Raw genomic sequence first — 13273 nt, 5'->3', positions numbered from 1 at the left:
AAGTAAATAAATAAGTAAAAATAATGCAATCATATGCATGTCTATTGAATTATCAGCTCATTTTGGACAAATAGACTTTTTCCTGTGTAAATCTGTATCCTTTTAAATTCTTACAAACTAGCATTACATTCTGTCTATCATCCAAACCTTTTAGCAAGGGATTATATTTCTGATTTACAATAAATCTGATTTTTAATGGCTAAGATGCTATCATGGTACAGGCAAAAACATATTAAACAGTAGTGACTTTAGTTTTAGAACTAATAGTTGAATTCATAGCTTCATGGTATATAAAATGTTCTAATAAATATCTTGGGAGTCTTTTCTTACCTTTTCCAGTTTATTAGTTATTTTCTCTTTGTATTGTTTAAATGTTCTTGTCAACTCCTCAGCATTATACAGTGCTTCATTTCTTTGCTGTTCAGTTCTTCAAATGAAAATAGCAGCTCAGTTTAAAGAGGTAAAAAAATGGTTCATCAACACAAAGACAATAACTGAACATCAGAGAATACATATTTGTTGGATATCATTCAGACATACCTCAGTTTTAAAAAGGTTTACATAAAGATCTTCAAAATGTCAAGGAATCCAAATTACATGTTTTTCATGAGAAATTAAGAATAAATTTAGCTTTGTTTGTTTATTGGATTTATAGCTTTGATCAAAAATTTCTTCATAAGCAGATCTATTCAAGCAAGAACATTTTGTAAACCTCCCAAGTCGCTTAATAATAGGATGGGCAGCATATAAATTTAATACATAAGTAAATTTTGAATGTATCTCAGAGCACAGCAGTAAAGTTCAATCTGAGTAGTTATAGAATATGCTCAGCCACTAAAATAGAGCAACAGCGTAAATTGACCGATAATTTTCTACATCTATTTTCAAGCCAATAAATTTAAGTCTGAAAGTAAAGCCTGAAATGTATGAAAATTGGAAATGTTAGATATTATTTCCTCTCTCCAGCTAAAGAATTGTATAAGTGAGACACTACCATTTATTTCCATGCCAATAACAGCTTTGCAGATGCAATAGCTAGATATAAAAAACAAAGAATCCATTGTTCATTTAACACTCTGCACATTTAAACCAGTGCTTATAATATTTAAAATGTAGGCCTGAATAAGAATCCTGTTTCTACATGCTTACTTTATATAACAACTTTGAAACTATAAACAAGAGAAACAGAAGGGCTATTTCAATGTCCCAGTTTGGCCCTCCCCCAATTGTTACTTAGCAGCAGCCATTTCATTAAAATACCCAGTAATCCCACCAATCATAACAACTGTAAATTTAAGCAGAGTCCAGTCCATTATTCTGTGTATCCAATAACTAGAATTGCCCAATTGTTAATTTTCTTGATGGTATTTCCTTCACTGATTTTGAATTTTAAGATCTTCAATCTCATGATATATTTACTATTAACTTTCTTGATTTCAATGTACTTGATTTTGTCAGCCTCAAGGATTTTTTATTGGTTTAAAAACCAGTACAACCTGATTTTGTTTATATATTCAATATGTATTCAAACATATGACATACAGCAATACAGCTGAATGCTATTTTATTTAAAAAAATATTGAGCATATTAAAAATTATTCTACAGCAAAAATGTATACTGTCAAGATTTCAGAATTAAACACAAAAATGCATGTAATTTGTCACCTCTTCCCTTGTTTGGACCATCCAATTAAATCATGTTTCATTTTTCTATAATCCTCCTTTAATTGCTGCAAATCATATTCTTTTTCCATTAGCATTTTCTGGCTTTCTTCTAACTTATCTTCTGCATCTCTAAAATACAGATTTTAAAACAATATGGTAAGTTTACTTATAGCAAATATATTAACAGATGGAAAGCATTCTCATCTCCCCAATTCCAATCATATTTTCAGTATAGAAATTTGAAATAAAGGTCAGAATAATGTACACTAAGGCAGAGTCTCCCAACCTTTCTGCCCCGGAGGAATAGATGGGGTGGGTGGATGGTTCCATGCCAGCGGTGGGCACGTGGGAATGCTGCTCGCACCAATGGAGCACGTGCATGCCCACTGCAAGTGGGGATACATGTGCACTCACTCGCCACTTTCATGGCCCGGTTCTAAATGGCTCAAAGCCCGTTAGTGGTCTGTGGCCCAGGGATTGGGGACACCTGCACTAAAGATCAGAACATTATTTACCACGATTCCTTGATCTACAACAGTTAGGTCAGTGACTGTTCCAAGTTATAATGGCACTGAATGAATAGTGGTTATGAGTGGTCCTCAGAGTTCTGCCAATCCCAGCATTATTTTTGTGCCATGTATATGTATACATTCAAACTAGACTGTTATGTTTCTCTGTGTCACATGTGTGTATGTATTGAGTATATACATAATGCTTATCTTTTGAGAGCTGAATGCAATGAAATTTCATTTTAATATATGCTGATTAGTGTGCATTTAAAGTGACAATAAATTTTTATTCTATTCCTTTCATGGTCACATGATCACAATCTGGTGCTTGGCAACCCATCATACTTATGTGCCTCACATGATTGCTATTTGTCATCTTTCCTACCAACTTCTCCAAAAAGACAATGCGGAAGCCAGCAGGTAACTGGGTAAGTTTCTCCCATCCATTTACTCTCTGCCAAGTCCTTCTGCATTTACATCACCCAGTCACACACCTCTGCAGCCCCACCCCAACCCATATCCCCGGGCCCCCTCTTTGACCTGCATGGTGCCTGTCACATACCTTTGTGAACCCTTCTCAACTGATTGGCATCTATTACACACCTCCTTGCACTGTCCCCAACTCTGCCAGTGACTTGCCTCTTGCACACCACCTTTGCCCAATTCACACAACTCGTATGAATAATCACACTCCCTAATCCACACCATGCCTATCACACACACTCCTGACTTGCATCTTTTGCCTGCCTTCCCTGACCCGTGCCGTTTGTACACCGCTTGTGCACTCATACACTCCTGCCATGCCATGCAGTGGATCTCATGTATATTTCTTACTCATCCCCATACCTCCATGCATATCTGTGGGCACGGACTTGCAGTTTCCTGAGGATTCACCATTGATTTTGATTATGGGAAGCCAGCAGGAAGTTGCATCGCCTAATGATCAAGGTATTCACTTAATGACGGCAACCAGGACTCAGGGATTGCAATTACTAAGTGATACTATTGCACTTTATGACATTATTTACCAATGGATATTCCAATCCCAATTGCTATCCTGTATTCAAATTAGTTTTCTAGGAAGATAGGAAGAGGTAGAACATTCATTCATTTCTACATTCACTATCATTACTCACTTCAAACCAAAGACTCTGGCAGCTAACAACAATAATATTTTTTTAAAAAAATCAACCCCTCCCCAATAGAAAATAAGTAGACAATTAACTGAAATAAAAACAAGCAAACACAGACAAACCCATCAAATAAAGATACAATAAAAATATCTCAAGAATGCTAATTAACAGATTCCAATGGACTATAGAATAGTCTATCGAGAAGATGACCAAGCTGTGAGTGATAGTGAGCAGAGACTCCTATCCAAGGAAAAGGTGAAACTGGCACATAACACAAAGCTCTGCAAAGACTGACCTGGTCACAGTTGCTATCTAGTCCTCAAACAGAGCTATAAGTTTAGGAGGATCCCCAAATTTGCTCTGGCTCTGTTTGGGATAGTGCAACCCCCTTCAAAACAAGAGATAAAGAGATAAAGAATTCCCAAAACTGGAGGGCCTAGAGCATATCTTATTATCAGAAAGAAAACCCCAACTTGATACAGCTTGATACAACATTCATCTCAATATGAAATGAGTGAACCAAGCTCAAAGTGGAAAATAGTAAATGAAACAACCTTGCAAATTAGTAAAAATAATTTAAACAACAATTACTTTAGAAGTCTATCCTGAGCTTGAACATCTGCTTCCAAGTTTACTATCTGTTCTTCTAATATTGGAATATGGACCGAACGTGTACCCAAAGTAGATTCCAGGAAAGATATCTGGAAAAATAAGGTAAAAGGGAAGGATCCATTATTGTTCTTTTTAATAGATCATTTGTATACTTATTGGATTACAAACTTCTTTTTCAATCTATTTTTTGCTACTTCCAAAAATTATTCCAAATTATTCCAAAAACTTCAATAATTAGCAATATAAATACAGTATTTCTTTACTAATTTCCAATTTTTAATCTGCACATAGCATGATACTTTAAGTTAGTCAATAACCCAATAGAAATAAAATATTCTATGAATATTTGTCTTTTTCACTTAACAATATACTTAAACACTGACAATTATAGCAAAAACAAGGCTATATAATGTTGCAAGCTTAGGACTGATTTTTGGTGATCTAATACTGCTGTGGGCGCTTAATGTAATGTGTGAAAGAGACATATCAAGGTTTGTAGTCCACTAGCTCATAACCTGGTGTTGCCCTGGTATTTATAGACGTCAAAGTCTATAAATGACAGGGAGCCATTGAGAGGGGCTTTTCTTCCCCCTACTCCCATGCCCATCATCCCTGCCCTCTCCCTTCCCATGCGCTCCTCTTTCTCACTCTGTCTATGATCCTGGCACTTTGCCCTGAAGTGTTTGTCTAACAGGAAGCCATTGAGAGGGGCCTTTCTTCCCTCTGCTCCCATGCCCTTCAACCCTACCCTCTGCCTTCCCCCTCCCATGCGTTCCTCTTTCCTATCCTGTCTACAAGCCTGGCACTTTGCCCCAAATCCATCAGGAGCTTCTCCATTGGTCCACTGGAGAATGAATGTCATGGTTGGCTTTCCAGAGGAAGCTGCGAAGGAACTGACATCACAAACAATTGCCGCTCTAGGATGCCGCACTCATTCTCCTTAATGGCCCAGGAATTCCAGAGTTATGCTGAAACACACAGAGACAGACACACCCACACCCAGAGGTATTTTACCCCCCCCCCCCCCAGTATTTGTTTCCAGAGGGTGTCATCTGTATACCAAGTTGAAATTGAAATTGCTCAAGGCTCTCCAGAGTTGTGCTGGAACATACATACAACAATAAATAAATATAGAAAGATGGAACAATGGTTTTAATAGAGTAAAATACATCATTATGCCACTTTAAAATTCACCCCTTCAAATCTCAGCCAAGGTAATATTTAAAAAATGCACCTAAATATTCCTAAGTGGTAACATAAAAACATTACACATTACAATTCAACATAATGAGAATATTATAGGGTGTAATTAACAATATAGCAGGTAATAAACATGCTTTTTAAGATACCTACTTGTGCTCTTGACTGGTTCAATTCAAACTTTATTGTTTCAATTTCATTCATTAGTTTGTGGTTCTGAGAAATTAACGAAGCATTGTTTTCACGGACTACGTTCAGTTTGTCCCTTAGAAGTTCATTTTCCTCTTCCATGCTCTTATCAAAAGCCAGTGAGTATGACTACAAAAAATCACATTTGTAATAAACACAAATGTTGTTCATTTTTAATTTTAAGGATCAACAGTAACATGATTTGGGATAAATCAAAGATAATGTAGGCATACTGCAAGAAATGAGCAAATTCTCAAATAATTACTTTGCTCCTGGATTTCCTTGAAGAATCACTGTTATGCCGAGACATTTTGCTCACAGTATAATTCTGCAATTCAGAAGTATCAGCCAGATCTTCCAGTGTTAAAATTTCAAGCTCATGAACGCCAAGTTCAGAGTTATGTGAATTATTACTGGAAAAAACAAAAATAAAAGAAACATATTCAATTTTTTACACTAATTATTCTTACAGAAAATCTCAGGTTAGGATATAAACACAATGTAAATAATCATATCAGTAACAGTAACTTTAGTTCCATACAGCTATACCTATAAAGTTGTTCTCCCAAGTCTTGTAAAGTTTTTTCTGTTTTCTTTAGATGACCTCTTAATGCTACAATGTTCGCAAGCAAATCTTCCACATCTTCTTGTTGGTCACTGGAAGCCCATGAGTTAGGTTCCATTTATATTCATTTGTCTGAAATAAATAACTAAAAAAAAGAACAGTAATATCTTTCACTTTGAAAAATTGCTTTTTAATTCTCATCATTACAGAAAGCAATGTTAACTCTAGCTGCACAAATACATTCAGCCACTTTCATACTGCTGTTTCTTATCAAACAATTAGTTGTTTGGAAAAAAAACTTCAATTTATGGTCATGTTAAATTGATAGGAATACTGTAAGTTGAATAATAATACCCAATGATGAATAGAAGGTAATAACTAGGAGAAAGTGCCCTGCATAAATACAACGGGTGCATAAATCACATATTCTAGTTAACAGAAATCCCACCAATGCAGGGTCTACTATACTGATTTGAATGCCATAGAGGTTGTTTTCAAGATAATGCTGTTTATAATGCTATACTCCTTCATGTTAGTACATTAATATTCCATAGATACAGATGTATGTAAGATTTCCATAGACACATCTGTATCCTCAGGGTTCATTCTAAATCTTTATTAGGAGAATCACCAAGGTACTTGATGCTGATGTACTAAATCTGGGACTCGTGGTAGTGATGGACTGGATGACAGCTAAATTGAGCTTTAAACCAGACAAGATGTTCCTGATCAGACCACTGAAGGAAATACAAGTCAATTTCAGCCTAGAGGAGGCAGCTCTCTAGAAGAATTAAGTTTAGTTTGATACTTACAGTACATATTCAGCTTTATTAAGATCTCTTTTATTAGGAAAGAAACATTAAATACATTATTTATCTGGCATTACTGAACAACTTTTTTATAATTGAATCCACTTTTTCCTTTGAAAGTTCTTTAAAATTACAGTAGTTTCAACTGTCTTAGGTTTTCTGAATAGTAGGCATCACTCATTTTAATATGTATTTATACTATAGATGTTACACTCTTATACATGTGAATGATGTTAACATTTAACTCTATACTGAATTAACCTGTTTTCAGAACTATGTACAAATTGATGAACATATAACCTTTTGTTAAATTTGAAACAAGAAAAAAGTGAATTTATGATAAAATGGGACAAATGTTTGGCTATAATATACAAATGAAACAATGCAAGAATATGTGGATGAAAGGACTGAAATTCACATTATGTTATACTTAAAGAGAAATTTTATAAAATGATATTTGTCACTGGAAAAAAATGCCCTAAACAGATAGGTGTGCTTCAAATTGATGCTAAAAATATGAACAAGGGACTTTTCATCCGTGACCCGTCAAAACCGCGGTCCACTAAAGCGCGCCCGATTAAAGCGCGTACCTGACGTCATCAGCAGCGCGACAAATACGACCGCGGAAAAAAAAGGGCGCTTTAAAAAGCGCTTTTACAGCAAGCCGATTCACATAAAGGTAAGGGTTAGGTTTAGGGTAAGGTTAAGGGTTAGGGTTAGGTTTAGGGTTACGTTAAGGTTTAGGGTTAGGTTAAGGGTTAGCGTTAGGTTTAGCGTTAGGTTAAGGGTTAGGTATAGGGTTAGGTTAAGGGTTAGGCTTAGGGTTAGGTTTGGGGGGGTTAGGGTAAGGTTTTCGCATTATTTTTAAGTTTCCCGCTCACAGCGTGCTGTTTTCGTCACGCTGTGATGATGTCACGTACGCGCTTTCGTCGAGCGCGCTTTAGGCTACCGCAGTTTTGTCTACCACGGTTTTGTGGTGGAACCCTTTTTATCATGCTTGGTGTACATGCAAGAAAGCCAAACACATCTTACAACCTTCCTTGTGACACTTATTAAGTGAATCACTGCAGTTATTAAGTTAGTAACAGTTAAGTGAATCTAGCTTCCCCAATGATTTGGTTGGCAAAAGTTAGTAAAAGGTGGTCCCATTATTCCAGGACGCTGTGACTGTTATAAATACGAGTCAGTTGCCAAACATCTGAATTTTGATCACATGACCATGTCTGCAAACAATTGTAACTGTAAAAAATGGTCATAAAAGTCACTTCTTCAGAAATGATTTCTTTGCATTCTTTTTCTTTCTGCGCTTTTGGCTTTATTCTCTCTTTCCTCTTTTATATTTTCACTATTAGCTCATGTTTCTATTTTAAAAATCTAATAAAAATTATCATAAAAATAACATTCAAAGATAAGGGATCCTGAAGCTCTTACTAATTCCTCTAGTGTTCAGTGCTAACCTTTCAGGGGTCCAAAAAATTATTTGCCAGACACGGAGGATATATTTGCAAAAATTTAAAGCCATGATACTCTTCCTATTGTTATTTTTTTAATAGGATTTTTTCCCTATTTTATTAATATCTAATCGGCTTAATATTTTTTACACGGTTCAATACATATTCTACGAAGGCATCCATTTTAATTGTTAATATGGCAAATACTGATACTCTTCCTATTGTTATTTTTTTAATAGGATTTTTTCCTATTTTATTGATTAATATCTAATCGGCTTAATATTTTTACACGATTCAATACATATTCTACGAAGGCATCCATTTTAATTGTTAATATGGCAAATACTGATACTCTTCCTATTGTTATTTTTTTAATAGGATTTTTTCCTATTTCATTGATTAATATCTAATCGGCTTAATATTTTTACACGATTCAATACATATTCTACGAAGGCATCCATTTTAATTGTTAATGTGGCAAACACTGATACTCTTCCTATTGTTATTTTTTTAATAGGATTTTTTCCTATTTCATTGATTAATATCTAATCGGCTTAATATTTTTACACGATTCAATACATATTCTACGAAGGCATCCATTTTAATTGTTAATATGGCAAACACTGATAAATATCAACCATAAAACAGAAGCTACTTTAGGCTCTTTTTTTTAAAAGGGTCGTGAGAGAGAAAAAAAAACCTTATGGCGCTTTTTTCCTCCCCTCAGAAGGGCTTCTTCGCCGCCCTTCTTCGGTCTTTATTCCCGAAATTCAGTTCAGTCTCCGCCACCAGCAACCGGCCGAGACTCTCAATATTCCTCCTCCCTCACCTCTATGTGTAATTTCATGCTTTCTCTCAGAGCTCCGGGTCCCCCCCCAAAAGAGTAACGCTCGGAGAAACGGGAGGTTCAGGGTGGGGAAAAAAAACCGTGAAAATAAAATAAAACGAATAAATAAATGGTTCCTCGCTCAAAGGCGCCGCCGCCTTCTCTCCCTCAGCTACTGAACCGCCTGGATTCACGCGGGTTCCAGGCCGCAAGCTTTCCGTTGCTTAGCAACGTCTTTCTCCTCCCCCCCCCATAGAGTGAGCACTCCTTGCGCCCCCACTGAACCCTATGAAGAGCCGCATTACAGCGACCCAAATATTAAAAAGCCTCCCCCCCCTCTCGGATTGACAGTTGGGAACGACGTCACCAAGGTAACCTTTCGAGCCTTTGGATAGGCTCCCGCGAAAAAAGAATCCCTTTCTTATCCCCTCCCTCCGCGTTTTTTTTTTTTTTTAATAAATATATATATAAGGAGTCAGCGCAACGCTTTACTTTTGCTTTTCAATCCGCGGTCCTGGGAACTGCTCGTTCTAACCGCGCAGGCTCGAAGGTTTAAAAAAAAAAGAAGAAGAAGTCGTCCGCGAATAGAAGACGCTTTAAAAAGGAAGCGGTCGCCGCCTATTGGTTCGTCTGTCTCGGCTCCTCGCGCTCTCGGGAGTGGTAGTCCCGCGGTAGTCTCCTTCTTTCTCATTTTGAACGCAGGGCGGACTACATCCCCCGCCGTGCCTTGCGAACGCGAGCTCTTCAAAGCCGCTCCTTTTTTTAAGAGACCCACCGACGTTTTTTTTTAAAGGGGGCGTGTCTTTCTGGACGCAACCCGCCTCCTCCTCCAGGCTGTGAATTGTGGGTATTCTTTCTCTTATTAACAACTCCCCCCCCCCCCGCGCCTTCTCACCGTCGTAACTCTGCACGTCCCGACGACACGTGTTGAGACTCGCCCTGGTTGGAGGTGGCGCGAGTTGCGATCTGCGGCTTGCAGTTTCCGGACTCTTCTTTCCCCCCGTTTGCGGAGCTTTTGAGGATGAGGACGGCGAGCGGGCAGCGTTGGCTAGTCTCCGTCCCGTTGCTGCTGCTGCTCCCACCGCCTGGAGTTTGGGGTTTTGTTGCTTCCCTAGACAGCGACTTCACCTTCACGTTACCCGCCGGCCGCAAGGAGTGCTTCTTCCAGTCCATGAAGAAGGAGGCCACGTTGGAGATCGAATTCCAGGTGAGGAGGGTGGAAGATCGGGGTTCGATCGCCTGTAGATGAAATATACCCAAAGAAAGGGGAGAGGGGGGCAGCTGGTGGTGTGTTTTGATGTATGGGTGCCCGGGTTGAAGTTCAGTGCCCTGAGTTTTCCCAAGAATCGGTAGGCAAGCTTTTGATTCAAACCACAAGAGGAAAATATCCCCTGCTTAAAGAGGAAGTATGCACTTCAAAGACACTGTCCTGGGGAAAAGTTTCACATCTGCGGTTTCCTCTTACACTGCACACTTTATTTTCGGCAGCTAGAAAGAAAGTGACGTAAAGCATTGGTCACTCTGCCCAGATTCACATGGCGATAGGCAGGGCACAAACCTTGTGTTAATATTGCAGAAAAGCAAGTGTGATTATAGCAATAGCAATAGCAGTTAGACTTATATACCGCTTCATAGGGCTTTCAGCCCTCTCTAAGCGGTTTACAGAGTCAGCATATCGGTTCCACCACAAATCCACGAAGCCCTTCTGCGCGGAGACATAAGCGCGAAGATTAATTTGCGCCATTCTAAGCGCTAGGGAAAAACGCGACCCTACCGCGATGACATAATCGTGGAGGACAAAATCGTGCATTCCCAAGCACTCAGTACCCTAACCCTAACGCTAAACCTAACCCTAACCCTAAAACAAACCCCTAAACCTAATCCCAACTCTTATCTTAATTGAAGTCGGCTTTCTGCCGCGGCGCCGTTTTAAAGCGCCCTTCTGTTGCCGCGCTGTTTGTCGCTGGCGGTGATGACGCACGGTAATGACGACGCGTACTTGTCGACGCGTATTTGTCGGCGCTCTTTTGCCTAGCGCGGTTTTGTTGTGCCACGAGCATATCGCCCCCAACAACAATCCGGGTCCTCATTTTACCCACCTCGGAAGGATGGAAGGCTGAGTCAACCCTGAGCCGGTGAGATTTGAACCGCAGAACTGCAGTCAGCTGAAGTAGCCTGCAGTGCTGCAATTTAACCACTGCGCCACCTCGGCTCTATATTATATTATGGGAATATAATCTTTTTTTTTTTTGGTCAGGTTCTCCGTTTTTGGTCTTGGATTTTAATTTAAAGTTGCAAGTCAAATGTTTAGGACCTATTCGTCTTTTATTACATAACAGAATAGAATAGCAGAGTTGGAAGGTGCTCTGTAGGTTAGGGTTGGCAAACCTTTTCATCACCGAGTGTTGAAATTGGAGCACACACTCGAGCAATTTCTCAGCACACATGTATGCGCCAGGAAGCTGAGTTTCCAGTTTCCTGCATGCGTGTTGGTCTTTTGGTTTCTGGTGCGCATGTGAAGACCAGCTGTCCTAGTGTGCATGTGCATACCGGAACTCAGAAGAGCGACGGGCAACGGCTGGTGTGCCCGGAGGGATGGCTCTGCATGCCACTTCCGGCACACGTGCCATCATGGTTGTAGGTCATCCAGTCCAATCTCCGCCTAAGCAGGAAATCATTTCTGACAGATGACAGTCCAGTCCGGTCTCTTATTGAAAGCTTCCAATGATGAAGCTCCCACAACTTCTTTTTTTTTGAAGATTTTAGTTTTGCTTTTATTAATATGAAGCCTGATAGTATTTCCCTTTTGTTGCTCATGAAACTTTCTGATGTGAAACTCATCAGTTGTTATCATGGATTATTACTTTGTTCTTTTTTTTTTTTTTTGGTTCAAAAGTTTTATTTCTTTTAAAACAAACATTTCATCATTCCTCAATCAGTAAGACATCGGAGTACAATTTTTTGTGTATCAAAATAGTTCTAATTTATCACCAAATTCTTGTCTAGCCTAATGTATACCCCTCCCTCCCTCCACCCTCCCCCCCAACCCCCCCTCCTCCTCCCCCCCCTCGACTTCCCAGAACCCGTACACAGTATGGATTTTTAACAAGCACAGTCTAAAATCTATTGAGAAAAAAGAAATAAAGAATTAATGACATCTCTACATTGATCTTAGAAGCTCCCACAACTTCTGAAGGCAAGCTGTTCCATGTTCTCATTGTTGGAATATATCTTCTTATTTCTAGGGTGAATCTCTCCTTGATCAGTTTCCATCCATTATTCCTTTCTGGCCTTCAGGTGCTTTGGAAAAAATTATTTGCAGTATCAAAACTTAAAGAATGAAGCATTCACATCTCTGGCCATCATCTAGCCTTTCCCAACTTGGTACATTCAGAGGAATAGGTTACATGTGCCATCATTACTTCTAGTTTGATTATTGGCCATGCTTGCTAGGAACCTGAGAGTCTTACATGTGATGGCTAGTCTAGGTTGAGGGAATGTGGTAGTTCGTGTTTGTTTTACAGAGCAAACAGACTAGCTAAAGATCAGTGACACGCAGTTGATCAAACTGGTTTTTAGAAGCATTACAAGATGTTTTATAGATGGCACTTAGATCCTAAAAAATTAGCTTGCATGTCTCCGAATTTACAATCTAAATGTTGGAGATGTGATTGTGCTGATGCTACGTATTATATATATGGTGGACTTGTAAAAAAAGTCAAAGCATTTTGGATAAAAATATGGTGGATTATTAAAAATATTCTTAAAAAGGGGATAACGTTCACTCCTCAGTTATTCTTGTGAGGTATAATTACAGACTGTACAGTTATAGAGACTAACTTGATTCTGAATTTAACAACGGCAACAAGACTGTTGGTGGCGCAGTACTGGAAGAAGGAAGAATTGCCTACCATTCAAGAATGGACGTTAAAAGTAACAAACTTAGCGGAGATGGCTAAAATATCAGCATACCTCAAGGACCATTCAGATGAGAATACAAGCTGGAATGGAGAAGAGGATTGACTGTATTCAAATAAATATGGGACTAAGAAATTTCAGTTAGCTTATGAATGAATGAACAAGGAATGTTACAACTTATCTAAAGTTAGCTTTACAAAAGGGGAGTTAAAGTACGATGCTAAAGTTAGTTATTTTAGTGTATGATTGCTAAATGTTTATACCCTGTATTTGCTCTGGGAGGTTGCGGGGGGGAGGGTGGGAAGGATGTGGGATTGGGGGGGGAGGGAGGGAAGGGGAAAGGTATATAATTGTAAAACGTATTAAAACTTTTAATTAAAAGAAGAAGAAGCTTGG

General features: G+C 38.7%; 2 protein-coding genes across 5 annotated transcripts in view; both read right to left on the bottom strand.

The window, feature by feature from the left end:
• Positions 1–10570, bottom strand: part of CCDC18 (coiled-coil domain containing 18) — a 42120-nt gene extending 31550 nt beyond the window's left edge. For 3 of the 4 annotated variants that reach the window (XM_032218540.1, XM_032218543.1, XM_032218544.1), the window contains exons 1-7: positions 9452–10570; positions 5858–6018; positions 5574–5721; positions 5273–5437; positions 3899–4008; positions 1666–1794; positions 331–427 (exon numbers count right to left, since the gene is read on the bottom strand). In XM_032218540.1, the coding sequence (XP_032074431.1) occupies positions 331–427; positions 1666–1794; positions 3899–4008; positions 5273–5437; positions 5574–5721; positions 5858–5991 (783 nt within the window). In that variant the 5' untranslated portion in view covers positions 5992–6018; positions 9452–10570. Of the gene's footprint in view, positions 1–330; positions 428–1665; positions 1795–3898; positions 4009–5272; positions 5438–5573; positions 5722–5857; positions 6019–8962; positions 9245–9451 lie in introns of those variants that run through there. The other variant, XM_032218542.1, reaches the window with a different exon arrangement.
• Positions 9851–13273, bottom strand: part of LOC116508897 (coiled-coil domain-containing protein 18-like) — a 10117-nt gene continuing 6694 nt past the window's right edge. Inside the window, exon 5 of the mRNA XM_032217699.1 lies at positions 9851–10198. Within this exon, the coding sequence (XP_032073590.1) occupies positions 9851–10198 (348 nt within the window). The remainder of the gene's footprint in view (positions 10199–13273) is intronic.

The sequence above is a fragment of the Thamnophis elegans genome, chromosome 5, assembly GCF_009769535.1.
Source record: "Thamnophis elegans isolate rThaEle1 chromosome 5, rThaEle1.pri, whole genome shotgun sequence".
NCBI classification, from domain to species: domain Eukaryota; kingdom Metazoa; phylum Chordata; class Lepidosauria; order Squamata; family Colubridae; genus Thamnophis; species Thamnophis elegans.
Note: the sequence above shows the minus strand (reverse complement) of the source record. Positions and strands in the feature narration are given on the sequence as shown.